A 24156-nucleotide genomic window follows, 5' to 3' on the forward strand; every position below is an offset into this window, starting at 1 on the left:
CGTCACAACAGAGTAGCATCTGCTTATTTTCACCTTCACCACCAAGAGTAAAGCAAACCCACTTCACACACACAAAAACTCCTCCATTTATTTATTCTCCCTCTGTTACTGCTTTCCACAGTCATCACAAGTGGACACACAATCACCATGACTTTTTTTTCTTTTATTGCCCGGAGGAAGCTCGTTCTGTCTGTGGAAGGACCTGACCCTGCACTTCACGCAGCCGTAAATAAGATGTGGCATCAGCATACCCAACCAGGCCGTGCAGTCTGTTCCGTCTGCACTGTCAGCCTGTTCCCCGACCAGAGAGCTTTGCAAACTGCTGCAGCACTGGAGCCGCAACACTGAATATCCAAAGCAATGTCATCTGGCGGGGATGTCTTCATCAGCTGATGAGCTCATCATGCTCATTGTGCTGTTGGGCTTCTACCCCATCGTGGACAAAACAGGAGCTCATTTGTCACTCATATTTCACCCCAGATTCTAAATATATCTAACAAGCCGCGTGTGTTTGCACAACTCGACTGTCAAAGCCCGAAATTGATGGTGTCTTTCTCTGGGGTATTAAAATATCCGCACACTGACGAACCAATCGGTTGCCTAAAAGCAAGAAAAAAAAGTGTTGGCAGGGTTTCGTTGTGACAAAATCAAGAAGCTACCAATAGGAAGCTTTGCATTGTTAGCATCCTGTAAACAGGAAATCAGTGGGGTTTTTTTTCAAATGTAACAGACAGAAAATGTTTCAAATCAACTATCAGTTTACTCTGAAAGCGACCTCCTAATTTTAAACAGATGCACGTATGAGGTTTCTATGTGGTGGGTCAGTTTGTAACCACCTCAACACAAAGACCAGGACGGCACAAAGTGGAATGGAATCACACTTTGGAATTGTTGGCGACTCCGGTGGAATACTAATACTGTTACCCGCAGCTGCCCTTAAAGTCGTGGCTCACCACTGCGTCGTCTCACTGCCACGAGACGCCACAGCCTGTTTTCTCTGGGGGAGGCTGACTGAGCGTCCACCCTGAAGCCCCCCGCCAGTGAAAAACAAGAACTGGAGATGGAACCCAAGTTCAGCGAAACAGATCACAGATAAGACTAGAGGAAGGAGGGTAAGACGACAAGACACACACACGGCATGTGGTCACAGTGGGTGTTATTTATATGATGTGGCTTGCAACCTTTGGGTGATGATTTTTTTTTATTATTTATTTATTTTTGGTTGAAGGCTACTTGAGTCTAAGATGAAAAAAAAAACAAACAACATTTATCGTATGGGGCTCTAGTGAGCAGGACGAATGTTGCAGCTGAACTTAATGCATTTCTTTTTGAATGCAATTTCATTTACCTTGACGTGACCTTCCTTGACCTCTCCGTACTGGACGTGCTTCCTGAGGTGGTTGCAGATGGCTCGGAGGGTGGGATGCACTTCTATGCAGAAATTACATCTGAATCCAACGGGAGTTTTGTTTAGGGCGCTTTCCTGTTCATTTGGAAAAGACAGAAAGTTTTAACAAATGCTCTTTTGAAACTAGGGTTCATTTTAGGTTTTGTTTTTATTTAATAACATTCAGGCAAATACTGTATAAGCTTTTCACCTAACTAACGTAATTTCTTCACAAAACGATGATGCACTTTGGCATCTCAGTACTATCAAATTTTAATGAAGTGAAATTAGCAGCCTTTCAATTAAACTTTTATGAAGTAATTATCATGCTTATTGTTTTCCAAAAAATCATTAAGTGTCAATTTAATTGATAATTGTTTATAATTCTATCTTGGCAGATAAAGAACTTTGTGTACAATGTCAATTATTACGAAAATAATCAATCTAATGAGGATATGCACATCAAATGGATGCGCATTTCTGATGAAATTTATTAAAAGAGAAGCAGTTTTTTGTGTTAAGAAGGGCTTGTGTCTCGGCTCACCTTCTCCGCTTTGTTCTCCAGCAGTTCTGTGGTCTTGTGCTTGCTGAGGACTTGCCTCCGCCTCTCCTGCCTCATGGCTCTCTTCTGAAACTCATCGTTGTGGTTCAGCAAATGCTTGGCCAGGACTGGGAGGGCCAGGAACTTTAGCTCACAGTGGGAGCACTGGTACAACTCCGAGTCTTCATCCCCGGGCCTGGGCGAAACCTCAAAGTCTCTCTTCAAATCAATGCCGTGGTGGTCGTTGTAGTGCATAGAGAGCAGCTCGCCGCTGCTGAAGGACAATCGGAAGCATTTCAGACACTTGAACGGCAGCCATTCCACATCTCCATCCTGCTCGGGTTCAAGGGGAACGTCCAGCGGGTTCTTGTCCTCCTCTGCCACGCCGTCGACGTCGGTCCTCTCCAGTTCTTTGGCATAGATGACGGTGAAGTAGCGGCCCAGCTTGCTAGAATGCTGCTTCTTGGGGAAGACACCTGGGTGCCGCTTAATGTAATGTGAGACGATGCTTTTCCTGCTGAAAGCCTGGAAGCCGCAAATGGAGCACCGCCGCCTCTCCACAGCCAAACGCAGCTCTTCGCTCATTTCAGGGTTGTCCCCATCGGTGGGCGGTGGCGGCAGCACTTTGTTTGGCTTTTCACAGGTTGACCTGGAAGCAGCCAGGCAGTGAGTGTAATAAGCATCGATGTCGTGCCGCTTCTGGTAGTGCGCTGCCAATCCTTTGCGTATGGGATTTGTGTACGAGCACAGGGCGCACTTAAAGACATTGTTTTTACCTTCGGGCTGAGCACGAACGTTGTTGTGCTTGATGCGGTAGTGGCGGGCGATGCCTTTCCTAGTGGAGCAGAAGTATTTGCAGAGCTGACAGCGGAATATAGCGTGTTTTGCAGTCTTGTTGTTAGGTAACTCAGAGAGGGTAAGGTCCAGTTCGCTGACCTCCTGCACTTTTGCTGTGCTTGATAAATGACTAGCGCTGCACTCACCTAGTGGATCCATGTCTTTAGCCAGGCAGAAGTTCACAGCAGAGGCAGGGAATATGTCAGAGACTGACTGGTTGTGGCATTTCTCATAGTGGATCTTGAGTTTCTCGAGGGTCCCGTGTGTGTACGGGCACAATTTACATCTGTACGCGCCATAGCCTTGCCTTTGAGTTTTGCACTTATCGTCTACTTCATTTAAATCAGCAATCTGCTCGATATCGTCAGCAAAGTCTTCAGCGGTGACTTTCACTGTCGGGTGTCGTTTCTGATAGTGAGTCAGAACGCCGTGGATTCGGGAATTGACATACGGACAGTGTCGACATTTGTACACCGAGCAAGGGTTAATGTCGGCCTCTTGTGCAAAATCGGCAGCTTTGACTTTCATGCCAGGGTGCTTCTTTCCGTAGTGAGTGAGGAGGCCATGGAGGCTGTTGTACTCTGACAGACACACAGTGCACTGGTAAGCATTGTTTGAGATGGAAAGACGTGGGTGGGTATGATGAGTGTTGCTTTCTTGAGGCGGGGTACCAATAATCACTGGCACGTCATCCTCGAAAGACTGGCTATTGAAAGATGAAAGATGGTCTTTGACAACTTGCAGTTGGATTTGCTCTGCTGATCCATTTCCTTTGATTATATCCAAAAGCACAGATTCATTCCCTTTAATGACCCACGGGTGGACCGCCTGGTAGTGGCCAGTGATGTCCCATATTGTACATGCCTCAAAGGCACAGTCCCTGCATTTGTAATGTTTGATTTCCGCGTTGCCCCCTTGCGAGTTGGTCTCTGGGCCGGCCCACAGCTTGCTAGCCATGTAGGCATAGTCCACATTGTGCTCAGGATGGCGTCTTTGGTAGTGGAGGAGCAGTCCTTGGGGTTCAGAGTGAGAGTAGATGCACCACTCGCAGTGGTAACCGGCCTCCAGAATGCCATCCTGGTAAGCCCAATGTAAAATGGTCATGGCTGTGGCTTTTACAGAAGGGTGCTCTTTTTTCAGGTGCTTCTTGAGGGCATACACATAAGGTGATGTGTGGGAACAGTGTCTGCACTTGAGGGAACGCAGTGACGCAGCGCTGTCTGGGTCCGGGGGAGCCTGGACCACCGCAGCGGAGATGCTGCTCGACTGGACCATCTGGGCGTGCTCACGCTGACTTCGAACGACGGCAGTGTGGCGACGCACGAGGTCTGCGTTGGCCTTGGTCTCCCGGTGCTTCTTCTGGTAATGGATGAGCACGCCTTTGACAGTGCGGTTGCCGTAATCACAGTGTTGACAGAAGAACAGCTCGTCCTCACCTTTCTCACCATTCCCTGCTTTTGGGCTTGAATTATCAGAGCCATTGTGACCGTTGTTTTGAAATTGCTTTAAAAATTGTTTAGGCGTTGCAATTTGCAAATCATCCATCAGCTTCATCAAACCGGCAGTTGGGGCACCGTGTTTGATATATTTTGCCGTCACTTTGACCTCCGGGTGTCTCTTTTGATAATGGACGAGCACACCAACAACGGATCTGTTGCTGTACACACAGTGCTTGCAGTAGTACATTTCTTCATCTGACCCGTAGAGTGCCGCGCTTGTCGCTCGTTTTGAAGGTGACGCGCTGCTGAGGTCATACGCCGAGTTTAAACCAGTTTGTGACTGATCCACCGAGATGACCTTCATGTTCTTCTGGATGCGGAAATAGGACGCCTTTTGCTCTGGGTGTTTCTTTTGATAGTGTACCAGAACTGAGTGCATGTTGGTGCTAGCAAAGGAGCACACGTCACAGTTATAAACAACAACGTTGCCAGCCGCTGAGTCTTTGACAGTGTCTGTCTCGGCACTGGCCTCAGAGATTTTGGAGGACGTTTTGGGCAGCGGGCTGGAGGAGGACCTGTGGGCTGGAGACGATGAGTTAAAATTCTTGGGGCCAGAGTTCAGAATTTCTCGAAGGGTTTGCGATTCACCAGTCTTTTGGCCTTGCTCCACAATGTAGCTGGAGAAGATCATAGCGTTGTTAATTTTGACTGTGGGATGCATTCTTTGGTAGTGGGGCATCAGGCTCCTGACGTTGGGGCTTGTGTATGAGCAAAAGCGACACATGTACACCAGATTTGGCTGGTCAAAGTTGAGCACGTTGCTTGCCTCGGGGTGGTGATCCATGTAATGTTGGTGAAGATCGTTGTAATTTGTGTACTCAATGAAACACTCCAAGCATCGGAAAACGGCGCTCTGGTCCTCGGGGTCCAGGATGTACTTAAAGCTGAATTTGATGTACGGGTGCATCCTTTGGTAATGGGTGCTGACGCTACGTGCAGATTTGTTGTGGTAGTCACAGTGTTTACAGTAGAAACGTGCAATTCCTTGCTCTTCAGAAAAGTCAGTGTTGTCTTGAATGGCGCCGTCGCCATGGTCGGCCGAGACATTTTCACTGTCATCTGACAGGGTCAACGATATGGGAATGTTTCTGGGTTTTGACTTGGGGTTACTTTTTCGCTTCCCGATCCTGCCTCCTTCGTGCGAGCTCAGCGATTCTGTTGCGTTGAACTGATATGTGTTATATGTGAAAATAGCATTCTGACTTTCAGGATCCCCATCCTCTCTCTCCGCGTTGGTGTGATCCTCCGCTGCGTCTACGTCATCATCTATGTCATCTAGGTTTATGATCATGTCCTGCTGGCTTTGACTTATCTTACTTTGAAGGTTACTGGCAATTTCATCAATTCTTGTTCTCTTCTTGACCGAGGACAAGTCCAAAGGCAAGTCATTAATGGATTTCCTGGCTCTTTTCCCTGTTACTAAGGGCTTTTTAGTGGCAAGTCCCAAAATGGACGTCTGGGTTTTTTGAAGTAGAATTGGTGTAGTGTCCACTTCGGCGTCCGGTGGATCAGTGAGCTGACTTTCGAAGACAGTGGTATCTAGGTCATCACAGTAGGAATGCTTATGCTGCTGGTGAACCCTCAGGCCTTTCAGAGTGGTGGTAGAGAAGCTGCACAGTGTACAGCGGTGAGGGTTCTGCTGGTCTTTTGGTGTGCTGGTTAACTTTTTCCCGTTGACTTTTGAGCCCCCGTTGACTGCTTCGACTGCATTGTTACCCTGTGGATCAGGGCTGTCACTGGTTAGGTCCATGGTCTCCATGTCTGAGGAAGTGTGGCTCTGCTTGTGCGTGCCCAGTTTAAGAGGGCTGGTGCAAATAAAGGGGCATTCATCGCATTTGTACACGGTGGTTTTACCCGACAGGTGAATGTTTTCTATGTGGCGGGAGATGCTCCTTCTGTGCATGGTGAGAAAGGAGCAGAACGGGCACTGGAATCGGTTCATGTACTTCCTAAACGGTATTCCTTTCGTCTCCAATAATTTGTGGTCGTCATCGGTCAAAAGCTGCTTCGCATCGGCTGACAAGGTCCCAGTGTAGCTGGGATCGTCGTCCATGTCGGCCAGGTCTTCATCATCGTCGCCGCCGTCCTCTAGACTGCTTCTAGAGTCTTCCACATCAAGCAAACTGGAGTTCATCTCAGTGACACTTTTAGAAGCACTGGATGAGCCAAATCTCTTGGATAAAATAGAGGTACCTGTGCTGTTGGGTGTCACTGCACTGATTTGTGTGTATGGAAAGGATGAGACCTCTGGCAGCGACAAGTTTTTTGCTGTTTCTCCCTCGGCAACTTCCTTTTCAGCCAAGCCTCCTTTCGACTGAGACGGGCTGGCAGTCGCAGAGTGAGAATCTGGTTTGGGGGAGAGCTCACTCACCTCCCCTTCCAGCTCTCCCACACCGGAAACTATTTTGACCTTGTCGCTGTGTTCTTCAACCACGTGGTTCGTCCAGTTTTCCTTCTGGTCAGTCTGATACTGGCACCACTCGCAGGCAAACGTTCCCGTCATGTGTCCCCTGGGAGCGTCAGAGTCCTCCCCGTGGTCGGTCGAGGCGTCTTCGCAGTTTTCCAAAGGAATTTTATGATGGTACATTAACAGATGCTTCACTATCCTGGCTTTGCGTGGAGATTTGTACGTGCAGTATTGGCAGGAGTAGACTTTCGAGTGGTCGGTGTGCATTAACACGGTGTAGTTTGGCTGCTTGTTTTTCTCAGAGGAGACACTCGCGTCCGAGTCGTCCTCAGCCACGTCGTGCACTTTTTTGGCATGGTTTCTCAACAGTGACTTTGATCTGAAGTAACGGACGCAGAACTTGCACTGGTAGAATCGCATTTGGGTTTCAGGCGTCTGCCTCTGTGCTGCTCGATTGCCGTTATCAGTAGAGTTGGGACCTGAAAGGTTGAGGAGACATTATGTGAATATAAATATTAGAGAAATTATTTAGATTAAAAAAAACAACAACTAAGAAATGATATCAATCTATGATTTAAAACAATTCAATACAACACACAACAAAAAACTCTGAAAAACCAAGCAAAGCAGATGTTATAGAAGATTTACAATTCTATCATCAGAGTAATGGAACTAATAAAATCATATGGGTCTTTAATGGTCGAACAGTAACATTAGTAGTAATTGACATACTCATTCCATCTTTTAGGGCCGCGTAATCGTTGTCTTCCTTGTTGCCGTTGTCTTCGCAACCCTCCTCTTCCTCCTCCTCATCGTCCTCATCCCTCAGGGAGTCGGACTCATCTGCATCTGCAGGCTGCAGGAAGGCAGTGTGCACTTCCTGGATGTGGGCCTTTAAGTCGTCGTGTGACTCGGCACGGAAGTCGCAGCCATCACACTGCAGTACCTCCATCACTGAAAAGAGGGAGCACTCCCTGGAAAATCAGGGAAACCTGCAAAGAAAAAGGAACAGAGCATGAGGCTACATCCTGTTTTCACAGAAGCACATTCGGATATTTTTGTAGCAGACAGTCTTCATAGGAAGTTGGCAGAACTAAAGTAGAATTAATTGCAAAGCTTCAAGATTAAGGCCATTTTAGGTTTTGCCCTCTGATGCTGACAAATAAAATTTATTAATTAGGCATTAAAATATGCTTTGTGATCATCAAGCATGATTACTAATAGCAGCCCCTGCTGTCACAAAAGAATAATAAAGAGCAGGATTTATAACACTGAATAAGAAGTAAAGTAAAAACACATATTTTGTACTGCTTTTAAATTGTTTAGTTAGCAAACAAAAGCCTCTTAAGGGTGAACATCATTTTTTCATATAATATATGAGCTTCAGTAACACCAAAAAGTAAAAAAAAGGTATTGTCAGAAAGTCGGTTTTGTTTGGCGTTTTGTTTTTGTGTGTGTGGGCACAATGCATTCCTTTAATTCTAATTGAGACAAATCAAGGCGTCACACTGTGCGCCTATTTTTCCGAGTGTGATGGTGAACACTAAGCAAAATGTCAATGAAATCAAAATTAGTGCATCGCAACAGCAACGCGGGGCAACTGAAAACACATTTCCATTATGTCATTACAAAGGGGAGACCACATAAACATTACAGTGCAGGAGCTTTTTCCCTCATCAAAACACTAGGAGCTGCCCACAGAACAGGCACAAGGCATTGCAAAACACAGAGGGCAGATTTCAGCAGATCATGATGATGATGATGTTACTCAGAACACTAAGAAGAATTTATTTCTCTTTTTTTTTTTTTTTTTAAAGCAAACTGTCATTCCAAGAACAATGGAGGCATGGAGCAGGGATTATGGGCTGATTTGTCCCATTTTTATTACCTTGGGATAAGCAACAGCTGGAGAGCTGCTCCACAGCTCAGTATTTAGAGCAGACTATTCCGTCAGATTGTACCAACTCTGGTCTGAAATAAGATTGGATGAATCGACCTCCGAGATGAAGGCTTGTGGGCTATGTTACAATTTCGACCTGGCCAGTTGGAAAAAAAAAAAAACAGGATGCTGCTGAAGTTCACAGCTCCTTCATCCTAACATTTCCTTCCAAACTATTTCTTTGGGAGCGGGGAGGTTACGTTTTTGTTTGTTTGTTTGTTTTACCCTTTACACTGACAACACAAAACCACATAACATTACATTTGTTATGTGGTTTATCATATTCTATTTTTGTGAAGCCTGATAAAAGAAAAGAAAAAAAAGCCCACAGCTCTCAGCTGTATACTTTGGCAACCTCTTGAATGCATGGCTGCCAGTGCAGCTCTGTTGGAGTCTGTAAACAGATTCCAGTCAGAAACACGTAGCTATCTTCACCTGAAGACTGTTTGGCAAGACAGGTGTTGTGAGAAGTGAATGTACCTGAGGCCTGAAACAGAAAAAAAACCCAACCAGGCTACTACTGCTGCTGCTTCTCAGCGTAAAGCTGTTTGACGCACAACACAAGATTTTGTTTTAAAAAATGTAGCAAAATTTGGCACTTGTGATCTTGCAAGACAATGGACACAAATCAGCACTACGTGCATATGTTTAAAGAGACAGCGCAAATAAACACACGATGTGTACATGATCAGTCATGCACATGCATTCATGTGCCATGGCAGCCTTTTTCTCCACTATTTTAACCACTATAACCGAGTCACCACGTGTCGCACGGAGCCAGGGACAGTCGGGAATCCTGCCCCCGCTCCCCCTCACCCAACTGTTCCTCTAGCAGAGCTCCAAAAACCAGTCAGCCGACCAAAGCTACCAGCATGTCCCAGAGCAACCAGGGGATCCATTGTCCAGGGTCAGGTTACAGCCTCACCACGGGACCCCACCCTGCCCTCTTGGCACTTGAGCGCAGTTCTGAAAAGAAGCTGCCTTCCCAATGCCAGGTCCCCCTTGAAATGCCCCAGAGGGAGAAGAAGGAGGAGAAGAAGAACAAGAAGAAGAACAAGAAGAAGAAAAAAATGCTCCCACACAACCACCATCTGCCCTCGACTTTCCTGTGCCGCAACCAAGTCAACGGCAGAGATTGTGTAACCTCTTTCATCCAGTCAGCTGGGGCTCTGACAGGCAGCTCGGAGCTGCTCAGACCCTCCTCTGAGCCCTGCTTCAAGGGCAGCCATTTTAGGAGCCGGCTGGCTCTGCGCACTTAGGTGTTCAGCCAGCGCCACAACATGGACCCACAGCAGATCAGATCCTCTTCCTCAAAGACAGGCGGCACAGACGCTGGCAAGCCGCTGAGAGAAATCTATCTGCCAGATGTACCCGAGCCCTCTTCTGCCCCACACGGCTCAGCAGAAAACATCTCGAGAATGACTTTGCCTCGTCCTTTTATTTTTTTTCCTCCAGCCATTGCAAAGTCCACTTTTGCGCCAAAAAAAAAAAAAAGAGGGGGACCAGCGGATGGCGTGCGCCGACACTTGGTGGAGAAATCTGGCAGTTTCTGCAAACGGGAGGTATGGTGGTGGTGGTGGGGACGTGGGGTGTATAAAAATGTGCGGCATGCCTGGACTCCTTTATCTCAGAGCTCTTGAAAAGCCCCGAAGCCCGAAGAGGAGGAGGAGGAGGAGGAGGAAGAGGAGAAGAAGGAGAAGCAGCAGAAAGGGGGCAGAGAGCAGAGCCCTGAGGGAGGGGAAAAGGGTGGAAGGAGGAACCGGGTGGAAGGGGGGGCGGGGGGGAGTGGTTGACGGAGCCACCTGGAAGGACCTTCAGCCGTTAGCACCAGAGGACAAAGCCATCAGACTGGGCTCCCCAGATTCCAAAGTCTACTGACATTTGTTAATCACCAACCGGTCTCTCTGCATCGGCGAGCTCTGCCAGCAGTCACACCCTCTACTCAAACTGGCTGACAGCAGCTGCTCCGTCTGAAAGAGGGCCTTTGAATAAGCCAGCATTAAGCTGATTAGGAGTACAGAGGTTTTGTCCTTAACCGTTGGTGAGCGCCACCATCTCAGGGATGGGGCAAAAAATAAAAGCTTAATTTTCAATTGATGAATGAAAAAGTCGCTAATGTGCTATGTTCTAGTATGACACCAAACCAAACCTCTTGGCTACAGACGATTCCTCCGGCAAACAAGACAGGACGTGTATCTTGTCAACCAGCACAGCCTCAATAATTAATGACCCATTGATTGTAAAGGACAGGCTGCTTTTTAAAGCCGAGGGACCCAGTGGCAATAGCAGCAGGTAACCTGAAAGAAGAAAATCAATTTTTTTTTTTTTGGAGGTGGGGGGAGGAGGAGGAGGAGATGAGATGAAAATGTCAGGGGACCGAAAATAAATAAATAGATGAAATTGTTCATTTCAAGAAGTAATTCGAAAGAAGGAACGAGAGAGAAAAACGTGCCGCAGCGCCTCAGACTCTGGGTTCCTGTCGCAAGTCGCAACGCAGTCACCTTCAGATGTTCTCCGAAGGGAGACGCGAGCCGCGGCAGAAAGATCTCTTTTGTGTCTGCAGACGAGCCGCAAACGTTGCATCACGGGAGCTGCAAGAATTTGGTCTCTTGCACAAACAAGAGACGGAGAGCTGGAGATCACGGTCGCTGCGGCTCCCGTCGAACTGATGTAATCGGCCCTGAAGGACTCGGTACACCGGATCTGATAGTGCCACGAACAAGTGCAGCACATGCACACACACACAGACACACACGCGGAGGGCGCTGTAAAACGCGGTGCGGTGTCGTAAAAAGACGGCGGCGCCCAACTGCCGATGGTCAAACAAGGATGTGGCTTGTTGGACGGTTCCTTCTGGGTTCCCGCTTGCAGCAGGTGCACAGGGCAAAATTTAACTTCTGGGGCCAATAAAGCCTTCACAGATGAGCGTCGTCATGGCCGTGCTCACGTTACACGGGTGCTGATCGAGTGAAGCACGCGTCAGATTTCAACAGAAACTTCTGCAACTGCAGGAACACAAACCACATTCTCATGCACTTCTTTTTTTAAATTTTACTCCACAAGGATCCCAAAAGTCCAGCTGCTCTCGAAAGCTACTGCTCCAGCCAAAATGCAAATACACCGCGACAAGTTGCATCTTCTCCACTTGTCTCAAATATTACCCATCGGCCTGTCTCCGCTGTTTTCTCTTGCAGCGACTCTTTCAGCATTACCTGCGTGCCGGAGAGAACGGGAAACCTCCACAGCGCAAAAGAGAGTCCTTTTGTGTTGAGGGGCTTAAATCACTCCTGAAATCCAACATCTGCTGATGCAAGCGGGGCCAAGTCATGCAGCAGCAAGAAATATTTATTTTGGCACTAAAGCATTTAATCATTCTCTTTAACAGACTCTTAGGGGGGAACTTTGAAACCAGAGAGAGACCTGGCGAAGGCTTCAGTTTCACAGTTTCTCTTTTGTGGTCGGCGTTGCTCCGACCTCACCTGGGAACTGGAGCGTTTTGTCTTCCTGCTGCATTAGAACGACGTCTAATCTTCTCCGTCAGACCATCATTTTCTTTAAATCATTTCAGCCCAATCTGCGCTAAAAATACGTTTCCTATTCTAACAGCGACCAAGACCTCAGGAGAGGCCGCCAGCCCTTCTGCTGCTGCTGCTGCTGCTGCTGCTGCTTCGGCCGCTAATTTAAGCTCCACTTGCTTCTGCATGCGCGCGTGCACGTTAAAGGGTAACTGAGCTAGCTGGCTAACTTTGTCCCCGGCTTCTTTTCGGAGAGGCTTTTCCGAACACTAACCTCCAGGACATGTGGCGCTCGGACAAAAGACACTCTAGTCTAAAACCCTGGCATGGCGCTCGTCAGGCACCAGCGTGAGAGCAGATCTGCCTCCTTTCTTGGCCGGAGTTTTCTCAGCTGGTTGAGACAGCTGGGGGAAGGGGTAGGGGGGCGGTGCCCTCTAAGAAAACAACAGGAAGCAGAGAGCCGGTCAAGACTGTCCTTCCCCTGATGTGGAAACGTTGATCATGAGGAAAATGATGAAGCCATTTACAACCTTACTCGGAGGCTGCGAAGAAGAGTGAAAACATCGAAGCCACCTCACTTTCATTTCTCACCACAGCTTTTTTTTTTTCCTTTTTCGCTCTGAGTGCATTCAATGCAAATCATGTGAGTGTAGCTTCCCGCTCCAGCGTTGAAAAAAAGAAAAAAAAAGGTTCCTCTGACCTGGGTTCCTGCGATGCCGGGGTTGCAGTGAAAGCGGCTCCTCGCGGCCACAAGTCGCTGGAGCCGCCGTCCACTCGGAGCAACAATCCGGGCCTGTCCGCCACGGCAAACACAGCCGCGACAGATGCCGAGGCGGCGGGGGTCAGAACAACTGAGTCACTTCTTCCACATCTGTGGGAGATCTTGACACACCAGCATTTCTGTTTGAGCTGCAAACACGCTGAACCGTGTGCCGCCTTATTTTAAACCAGAGGAAAAGGCTGATTTGCGTATTTGACTTGGTCACAGATGTGGAAGTAAAACAGCTCGGTGAAGCTTCTCAGCACCGACCAAACTTGGTCTGGGTTTTGAGGCATTAGCATAAAATAGAATAAAATAAAGCATGACCCTGTTTAATGTCACACAGCCTGAAGCCGTTTTGGAGATTTCACATTCTTTAAAAAACAAAACAAAAGTGACTCTCACTTTTTTTTGTTTTTTAATCAAATGCAATCAAACACATTTGTGTCATAATTTTGGCCACATTCCCGTTGTATTATTCATGGAGAGCAGACACGACCGCAGCTACAGGCCCTGAAACATCCAAAGGCTAAGCAGGAAGCGCAATTAGCGTCCGGATGGTCAGACTCGCAGCTGACATGCAACCATATGTCCGTGTGTCTGCATTCACAATGCTCGAAATACGAAAAGCAACACAAGTACACGGTCACACACACAGACAACACACTGCACGAGAGCCACTTAGCAAAAGGTCTCATTTCCAACGTTCACTTGTTTTGGATTCTTCGGCACCTGAAGGTCTTCAGACGTGAACGGAGGCCTATTCAGAATAATGTTGGCTTCAGATTAAGAATTGCGGCACTTTCCTTCCACCTGCCTGCAGCTCCGGCCACGTTTCTGATGTTTATCAGACAGCGACAACACAAGTTTCAGAAGAGCCGCGGCGACCTTCACATTCCAATAATCAACTGACAGAGGAGCAAATTATTGACCATAACGTGCCGTGGAGATTACAGAGAGGCGCATGTGAGCAAGTAAAGGTGGGATGCTGTTCCGAATGGCGAGCGTGTTCAGGACGGACGTCAGTCACCTGATTTTTTTTACGCCGCCGTTTTGTCCCCCTCGCAGCCAAGAGTCTCTGGGTTTTCTGCTGCGAGGAGGTGCCGGTGTTTACAGGCAACAAACAAAAGAGTCGACAAACAAAAGAGGGCAAAGACGGTGACGATTAAACAGGAAAAAAAGGTGCAAAAAATTTGTAGGACAAGCTGGGGCAGGGGCCGGTTTCTCATAGGAGAAAAAAAAGATCATGGGATATGTGTAAAACGTGTGTTTTGAAGTCAATTCAATAATGAACAAAAAAAATGTATGAAACACAGCTATTTGATTACTTATGTATATATATACATATATATATATATATATATGTATATATATATATATACATATATATATATATGTATATATATATATATACACATATATATATATATATATATGTATATATATATATATACACATATATATATATATATATGTATATATATATATATACACATATATATATATATATATGTATATATATATATATACACATATATATATATATATATGTATATATATATATATATATATATATATATATATATATATATATATATATATATATATATATATATATATATATATATATATATATATATATGTAGTTTGCCAACTTGGGATCAATAAAGTACATCTATCTATCTATCTATCTATCTGTCTGTCTGTCTGTCAACAATTTCTTAAAGTTCCGCAGGCCGGTTTCGAAAGTATAACGGGCCGCATATGGCCCCAGGGCCATAGTTTGCCCATGTAGGCATTAATGAATGTGTTTATGTAAAACTGCAATTAAAATCTGGAAGGACTTTAGGCAGCGCTATGAAACAATAATTAAAAAAAAATATATATATATATGTAGTTAGCCTTAAAAGCCTGCGACTTCCCAGTCCAGTGAGGGATCTCATTGCTGTTGCCTTGACGAGCATATCTGTTTCATTAGCGTCGCTGCTTCAGCTGCGCTGATAAGGCCCAGAGCGGAGCAGGCGGTGACCTCACGCCTCCGAGTCGGGAGCTTCCTTAAATGATGCGATCACATGGCGCTGCTCATTTGAGGAAGTCTGAATGCGGCCGAGATGAGACATCGATCCCACCTGGGCGATCAATGCTAGCGGGTCTTTTCAGGGGGCGAAGAGAGAAGGATCGATAATGTTGGGTATGAACGCTTTTGTCATAACATTCATCAGACATCTGCAGGATTGGGATGAAGGAGATGGGGGGGAAAAAAAGCCAAACGAGCCAAACCGGGCTGGACAAGTCAGAATAGTTGCACCACCAACCTCTCGGCTTACAAATTAACTTCAAAATCACTTCATTTGAAGTTTAAATTTAAGCTCAGAGACATTTTTTTTTTTTTTTTAATCAATCAATAAATAGGCGAGACGAAGAGTGATGTCTTTGCTTTGGATCTTTTTTTTTTTTGGATTCCTACTGCAGAGATCAAAATATGATGTGAAATTTTCATCCGACAACTGTGGATCAAATAAATCTCTCTTTAAAAAAAAAAAGAAAAAAAGAATGAAATAAAGAGAGAAAGAAAGAAAAGAGGACTTCGATCACTAACCTCATCATGAGATTTCAGCGGCAGCCACCTGACCATGAACGCTGCAGTTAATCTGGCTAGCAGACTGTTTCAGGAAGCATATGGCATCCAAAAAAAGTAGGTCAACCATTAACCAGCTAACGTGGCCCAAAAAAAAAAAAAAAAAAATCTTCTTGCGTCCTTCTTCTTAAAGCCACAAGGACAGCAACACCTCCTACGCAGCAAACAACAACTTTCGCATTCTGGAAAAAGAACAAATGAAGGAAGTAACTAAATAAATAAATACATAGAGTGGAGAGCTGTGGAGCCAGACTGAGTCCAGTGGAGTGAAGATCTTCAGCCTCAGAAGCTTCTGCTGAGACAATCAGCTTACAACGGCTAATGTTAGCTGCAGTGAGGAAACACTATGCTCTGCTGGAACTGAGTCACTTCTCAGACCTCATGACTGTCGAAACCACATGTGCCATCATGCCATAGTTTGTAGAGACCTGCTGCAGTTCTAGTTGAACCTGAATTAAAACTGGAAATGGTGTTCGCCTGTGTGGATGGAGTTTTTTTTTTTTATATAAGATTTGAGATTTTTCACACCGCCCTCTCACCTTAAATGACATGGAACTCGTTTCAGCTCTTAGACCGTATGCTTTCCCAACCAACCGGCTCAACAGCCGTTCACTACACTCACTAGTGTCCAACAACTTTAACTCCAAAGTTCTATACTTAGGTGTTTGGCTCCAAAAAAAGAAACATTCTACCTTGGATTCATCCAATCACAAGTTAAAATTCCTGTCATGGGAAATAGCCACATTCTTATGAAGCCAGCATGAACCTGTTTTTTTTTTCTCTCTCTCTCTCTCTCTCTCATTGCGAGTCGTCTTCATCTCGCTGCCCCTCAAGTGTTCAGAGCACATAAAACTTTTTTTTTTCCTAAGCGCCTGCTGTGCACAGACTCTGCTTCAGTCCTCTGGTTATTTTTAGCTTGCTGTTGGCCTCCTAGCAGTTTTTCCTTCAGAGCTTCCTCTTGACATGACCATCCTGCGCGGAAAGACGACCTGGCCTGGAATTTCTTCAGGTCTTCCACTTTGCCTTCTCCAAGTTCCAGAGAGAAATCAAATACCGCTCGGTTAGATCGGAACCTTGCCACGGTAACGGCTCAGAAACCTTCTCCGGGGCTCCACAGTGAGCGCGGCTCCCATGATTCGATTCATTCACAAATTCCTCTTGCTCTATTTAAATGCGGCAAACTAATGACATTCCGCCCGAGCACTCGTGAGGTCGGCACAAAGGGAAATGGCCTGAAAATGTTCAGGGCCAAAAAGGAGTACCTGGGTTTTTGGTGAACATTCAGGAAACCAGCCCAGTAATCCCACATTGTCTGGGAGGATTGGTAAATACAGGTGCAGAGCCTTTCAGACACGGCAATCCAGCCAGCTTTGCTGATCTGTCGGCAGCCTGACCTTCACCGGTGTCACATTCAGCCGGGCCATTTAAAGAGAAACACCACACAGATGCAGGCCTGTAGGTGACCCTCAGGGATTCCGGGTAAAAGGGGGAAGATCATGTGCGCTTTGTTTTCAAGGGATAGCTCAGCCAGAATTTAACATTTGACACAACCTCCACATCGAAGGGAGACACTGATGGACATTTTCTAATCCACGCAACTGTTCTGGAGGTCCACAGAGGGGCAGAAGTGTTTAAGAGGCAAACAAAATGGAAACTAGTACAACGCTAAAACATAACATGCTTCCGGTCCGTTGATTCGGTGCTACTCAGGTATTCAGAGGACTAACAAGTCCAGTTAGTTTCAAAACAAACAAGCAATATTAACACCTTAATGTTTTTTTTTTTAGCCAAAGTATTCACTGCAGCCTACCAGCCAGGAGAACCTTCCAGAACTCACCGTGCTCACATGTGCTCACATGACTCTCCTGCTACTGAGGAGGCCACAGGGGATATTTTGGCTTGTTGTCAAGGCAAAGTCGAACTTCAGTCTTGCAGACTATAAGATGACATCACACAAGACGTTCTATGGCTATCGTCTCTGATTTTGTTATGCTGGAGTCTTTTGCAGCAAAGGACTTGCTTGAACAAAAAGAAAATGTCATTTGATTTTTAAAAAGGCTTCAGTAGAACAAAACGAGGGCGTACGCAACAATAACTCAAATCTTATTTAGGAGATAATCCAAACGAGGGTGAAAGTGCATCACATGGTATGAACATGTGGCGTGTTAGTAACAACGGCCAACCAGCCAGCCAGCCAGCCAGAGAGTCTCGAGTCCAGGACTGATGGAGTTTGATCTTTGAACCTCCAAGCAATTGGCTGACTGAGGCCTCGGACAGATCGACACACAGCCGAAGGTGAGAGCCAGGATCGCCACACTACCACACCATGCTAATCCCTTAGGAAGCGGTGTGGTGGGGGTTGGAGGGGGGGGGGGGGGTGGGGGGGGGTCCTTTCCTGTTTTACACGCATGTCGCCTATACTGCAAGGTCAGACTGCACTGGTGGCAGCCTCTCTCTCTCTCTCTCTCTCTCTCGCGCTCTTCCTCTGACAGATGGTGGGTTACCTGACATCACCCACTCAGTCAGACGGCCTTTAATACTTAATATCGCTGCTGCTGTGCGCGCTCTCCTATTTATATACCTTCTTAGCAAAACCAGGCACAATTTCCCCCCAATCAAAAAGGTCTCCTCTCGCCTGCAATTTGCCAACGATCCTAAATCCTAAAAGTGAGCTCCTCCCAAAAAAAGTGAGAGAAAATGGCCGTGCTAGGAAAGTCACCTTGCTTCAAGGATAGTCTTTGTTGGCCCCAGATGTTTTTTTCCCCCCTTTGCTGAGGAGCAGTAGAAAGAAGAAGAAGAAGAAGGAGAAGAGGAGGAGGACTGAAGGTAATGATCTAACGGATAAGGAGGAGACATGCAGGAACCCGAATCTCTCAAATAAGCAGAAACGATCGAAGCCCCTTTTTAAAATTCCAACAGACTTTCTCGTTTTCTGCATTTATGTCTCGCAAAAATATTGACACGTCTTCAGTTTTCAGCACAGCGCGAGAAGAGAAGCACATCCTTCAGCCGGCGTCCGCAGACTGAGGGAGACGGATAATAATAACCTTCACACCGTCGCTCTACATGTTCCTGTTTTCAAGTCCCCTAACAGATACCCCATCTGAGTCGCCATCAACCTCTCTGACCTCTACTCATCTTCACCAGATGAAAAGCAAAGCAATGCATAAAAAAAACAACCCACAACAACAAAAACACACAGATCACAGCAAAGAGTCAGCACCCAGGAAATCAAGCCAGTCAAGGATGAGCTGTGAGAAGCACGCAGACGTGCACGAGCTGGAATTCTCTGGAGGTGTGCAGCCCAACCTCCCCTCAGCATAGTCACCTCACTTGGCTGCTCGCTCGTCTGAGTCTCTTGGGGGCTGACGGAATTATCTTCTGCATCAGAGCCGTGGCCGGGCCAACGCTCGGCACAGAGGACTCCATTTCACACAGCCGAGCCCCGCCGTGGCCAAGGAGACGGAGCCAATCACCGGCGGAGTGTCACTGACACTGGCCATCCACCATTTTGTGCTCCTCAAGGTCTTTCGAGTGTCCTGCACGGCTGCCTGGAGCTGCCTCCGCGCCGCTTCTGCTATCTTGTTACACAGATGGAAGTGTTTAGGCTCTGAGAACACAGACCTGAGGGAGCAGCTTCCTCTCTCCTGTCTGCTCGCCTGCAGACTGTCATGGCAGTCTGCGAAAGCAGAAGTGAGAGGTGTTCGGGGGGGGGGGGTTCGCTGCAAAGATGGCCACCTCTAGCACAGGCGTGCGCCTCGTCTCACGTCAACAGCAGCTCAAGGAGATCTGAGGACTGCACCACGGAATATGGAGCTCCCACTCGCACCAGAGACTTCAGCATGATCTTAAATGAGTAAAAAGAGCCAAACCAGGTGAACCTTTCTTTGCTACCGACGACTGGAAAGCAGAAGAGACAAAACTTGGGGCAACCCTTAGCAACACGGTTAAATATTGCATCAAAAAAAAAGAAAAAAAGATTAAGCACGCTATTTAATTAAACGCCTCAGGCATGATCATTTCTACAGTTTTATATGGGAAGAAATTGGTGGATATATTTGGTTTTCTCCAGAGGTCTCATCCCTCGAGCATCAGGAGAAAGGTGCGAAGTATGAAAGGCTGCAGCAAACACACACACACACACACACACACACACACACACACACACACACACACACACACACACACACACACACACACACACACACACACACACACACACAGCATATATAAAAAATCTTCATTTAGATGTCCTCAAATTGGGTTTGTCACCATATCGTTGGGACAAGTGGAGGCTACAAGGGGGGGAAATCTTGTAGAGGAACCAGGAAGTGTTTTTCCAACGGGACAATCACTCCAGGAAACCTTGCATTCCACATGGCCTTGTAGTCCATCTCTCCTAGGAAACCATTTCCTGGTGTAAATCAATCGGAGGCACAGTCGAATAAAGACCGAACCATCTCAGACAACATTCACGCAGACAACTGGGAACTAAATAAAGACGCGAAGGTCACCTCTGGCGGTGCCGAGTGTCAGCAACCCCCCTCGCTGAGAAAAGTGCATTTGTGCATTTGACGAGTTGCTTTTCCACCACGTGTTGCCACAACTTGTCCGTCCGTCAAACAGTCCGATGCCTTAAAGATTTGCTTTCTTCATCGCCCGCTATCTTGTGGAACGCCTTTGCCTTGTTCCACCCGTTCATCAGGAAGGAGAGCAAAAAAAGGCCCGGGGACGAGAAAGGGCCGCGGGATGCACTTAAGGGATTCTAGTAAGTGGTGCTCAGTGGACAACTGCCAGCAAGCGCCGCAATGCTGACTTCCTTATACGCCTGACACGGCAGTTACTACAGTTGCGGGTGGTGGGTGGGGAGACCTGCTCGACAGGATGGGGGTCTTTCAGATGGACTACGAGGAAGCAGGAGTTGTTGTTTTGGACTTTTATTTTCATTTTCTTTCAAACACATCAAATTTTCTTATTCTTTTGTAAAACTTCCCCCCCAGGTTCCCCCAGACTGACCCTCTTGGGGCAACAGGTTTGGGAGAAGGGAAAGATGAGAGAGCCATCAATATTAACTCACCGCCTGGACCTCCTCCTCTTCAAGCTCTTAAATATTTAACCATCCTTGGACGGCTCTCGCTGCTTCGTAGGCCGAGGCCCAGCGTGGATCCCGTCCACAAGACCACTCCTGTTCCTGCTCAATGGCGGCCTTGTCCAGTGGCACCACACTGCCCAAGGAACGGGCGTCTCCAAAGAATTCAGGATTTTTTTTTTCTCCCCATCCCTCCGCCCCTCCACCACAGGCAGCTCGAGGCTGACAGAATCAATTCACTGTGTCTTATTAGGGAGAGACGTGTGGATCACGGAGCCAGGTTGAGAACCCCAAGCACGATGTGACGGCCTAATTTTTCTCTCTCAGAAAAAAAAAGGTAACATGCTTCATTGAGGGAAGACAAACGTAGGCGTCGGTGCAGAGCTACCAGGGTTTTTGTCTTCCTGGAGACAGAAAGGTGAGCCGTTGATCTTCTAGTGGTAAGTGGAGAGGTGGAACCAGTTCTGCAGCTATGTGACACGGCCAGCTGGCAACGTAGGCCTGATAGGACGATTCTTCCGGGGAACCGCCGCTCGCCTGGTTAGGAGTCACACCCCTGATGTGATTCAAGCCACCAGCCCAGAGCGACGGCATTGTGGAGAACGTCGGCATAACACTTTTGTGTCAAGTTAAAACAATAAACAGCTTCATTCTTCTGATGGTGGCCCCGAAAACCTTGCCACTCCAAAGAGACACAGAACATTAAATTGAAGACAGACATGCCGCCTCGACCTAAAGACGCCTCGCTTTTACATTTGCAGGATTTTTGCATTATTCTTTACCCACAGGAAACAGAGCGACGGGGCAATTAGTGGTTTTGAAGCTGTGACTTTTCCAAAATCACAATTTGACTTCAAGCGTCACAGGGCTGACTGCTGCCGTGCCCCCGTCCCACCTCAACTCACTCTACCCGTCAGATGGAGCAAGGTACCAGCGTTGGAATTCAAGAGGAGCTGGCGAGCTTCTCCCCTGCGCACCATGCCCACTGGTGGTGTTTATGGATGATGGCGGGGGGGCGCCGTGGCTGCATCTCACGAGCCATGCATCACGTGGAGAAAGCACTCACTGGAGCATTTCAATTTGCTTTTTGTGCGTCTCTGTGGCCTTCTTCGCCGCCCCAGGTATAGAAGAATGGAGGAGTGCACCGCACAATGTGAGCGCGTGAGTGAATGAGAGGAAGGAGGGAGGGGAGGCACAGTGTGTGTGTGTGTGCGTGTGTGTGGTGGTATCAGTGAGTGATGAGCCTCACCACTGCTTCCTTCCAGCGTTCAAACCCATCAGAGAAGTCTCTCTGTCACTCTCTCTCTCTCTCTCTCTCTCTGTTGTTTAATCCTCAGTCCAGCTTTTTGAGCATAATCCTGAAATACCTTGCAAAAATCCAGTTACGTAATTCCCCCCCCCCCCCTCCCCCCTTCTTCTTCTTCATCTTCTTCTTCTAAAAGTGTCTATCACCCGGTGGCAGTTCAGCAGTGCCATGTCACCTCAGAGCTAAACTTGCACTGGCGCTGTCTGCTAAGAGCAAAAAAAAAAAAAAAAAAAAGACTTTTTCTGTAGCAGGGCAAGTAATATTTTTGCATCTTTGGGACCGTGAAATTGAATTACGGTTTACAAGCAGATAAGGTCCTTACAGCGTTGACAGAGGCAGCACTGTGTGACTATGTTAGAATAATAAAGGGAGTTCCTTCCATAAATTGCAATGACTTCCATTATTACTATTAGTTGCATCCAATTTACAGTGGGGCAAAAAAAATAGTTGGAGAGACAGAATGTAAAAAAAGAATCCAAGAAATAACATCGTATGATTTTCAAAGAATTTACTTGTATAATGGTGCAGAAAATAAGTATTTAGCACCTTCAAACAAGCAAGAATTCTGGCCCTCACAGACCTGTTCATTAAGAAGCTCTTCTATCCTCCACTTGTTACCTGTATTAATGGCACCTGTTTGAACTGGCTATCTGCATAAAAGACACCTGTTCACGCCCTTAAACCGTCAGACTGCAACCTCTCCACCATGGCCAAGAGCAAGGCTGTCTAAGGACACCATGGACAAGGTTGTACACCTGCACAAGGCTAGGATGAGCCAATTTACAATAGGCAAGGAGCTTGGTGAGAAGAGATCAACTGTTAGAGCAATTATTAGCAAATGGAATAAATACAAGATCACTGACAATCTCCCTCGACCTGGGGCTCCAAGATCTCACCTCGTGCGGTACAAATGATCTTGAGAATGGTGAGTAAACAGCCAAGAAGTACACAGGGGGAACTAGTCAATGACCTGAAGAGAGCTGGGACCACAGTAACAAAGGTTACTATTAGTAATACACAACGTCGTCATGGATGAAAATCTCACAGTGCTATAAAGGTCCTCCTGCTTAAGCCAGCACATGTCCAGGCCTGTCTGAAGTTTGCCAGAGACCATCTGGATGATTGGGAGAATGTCATGTGGTCAGAGGAGACCAAAATGGAACTCTTTGGTATAAATGCCACTTGCTGTGTTTGGAGGGGGAAGAATGCTGAGTTGCATCCCAAGAACACCATACCCACTGTGAAGCATGGAGGTGGAAACATTATGCTTTGGGGCTGCTTTTCTGCAAAGGGGACAGGACGACTGATCCGTATTAAGGAAAGGATGAATGGGGCCATGTAGGTGAGCTTGAGGTAAAAACGTGGCAAGATCTTCCACTATGACCATGATCCCAGGCAACAAAGGAGTGGCTACGTAAAAAAAAACATTTCAAGGTTCTGGAGTGGCCTAACCAGTCTCCAGACCTCAATCCAATAGAGAATCTGCGGAGGGAGTTGAAAGCCTGTGTTGCCCAGTGACAGCCCCAAAACATCACAGCTCTTGAGAAGATCTGCATGGAAGAATGGGCCAAAAGTCCCAGCTACAGTGTGTGCAAACCTTGTGAAGACCTACAGCAAACGTTTGACCTCTGTCATTGCCAACCAAGGTTACATTACAAAAGCATTGAGGTTAACTTTTGTTATTGATCAAAAACTTATTTTTGGCACCATTATACAAATAAATGCTTTTCAAACCATACAATATGATTTCTTGGATTTTTTTCACATTCTGTCTCTCACAGTTGAAGTGTACCTATGATGAACATTACAGACCTCATCTTTTTAAGCGGGACAACTTGCAGAATTGGTGGCTGCCCACTTTTTTGGCCTTACTGTATTGTTTTAACTTAACAGGATTAGTGGGTGCTACAAATATTCTACATTGTGTTCACAAGACAATGACTATTTAATGTTTTTACCCAGAGACGTCCTGAGCAAGCCCCCAGAGTCCAAGATGGCGGCCCCTTCATTTCAGTGAAGTTGCTCACCCAGCGCATATGCAGAAAAAGTTTTTGACTTTTGACCGCATTAATGAGCCCATAGAGCATGCGCAGCAGTGTCACTTCCCATCATGCCTCTGTAACTCACATGATCTATTTGGCCAATCAGAACGATTCTGGAGAACATACAGATAGGTAGATACATGGGCCTGTTTAAGTCCATTTCATGAACCTTAAAGCGATAGTTCGCCAGCCATGA

The 24156-nt window shown here is 46.7% G+C and overlaps 1 protein-coding gene across 3 annotated transcripts in view; it reads right to left on the reverse strand.

Moving 5' to 3' along the window:
* Positions 1-24156, reverse strand: part of znf462 (zinc finger protein 462) — a 42602-nt gene that overhangs the window by 14705 nt on the left and 3741 nt on the right. For all 3 annotated transcript variants that reach the window (XM_076043774.1, XM_076043775.1, XM_076043776.1), the window contains exons 2-4: positions 7404-7663; positions 1932-7150; positions 1349-1483 (exon numbers count right to left, since the gene is read on the reverse strand). In XM_076043774.1, coding sequence (XP_075899889.1) covers positions 1349-1483; positions 1932-7150; positions 7404-7623 — 5574 coding nt within the window. In that variant the 5' untranslated portion in view covers positions 7624-7663. The remainder of the gene's footprint in view (positions 1-1348; positions 1484-1931; positions 7151-7403; positions 7664-24156) is intronic.

This window comes from Nelusetta ayraudi, unplaced genomic scaffold (assembly GCF_046127955.1).
Source record: "Nelusetta ayraudi isolate G7.1 ecotype Tasmania unplaced genomic scaffold, CSIRO-AGI_Nayr_v1 ptg000076l, whole genome shotgun sequence".
NCBI classification, from domain to species: domain Eukaryota; kingdom Metazoa; phylum Chordata; class Actinopteri; order Tetraodontiformes; family Monacanthidae; genus Nelusetta; species Nelusetta ayraudi.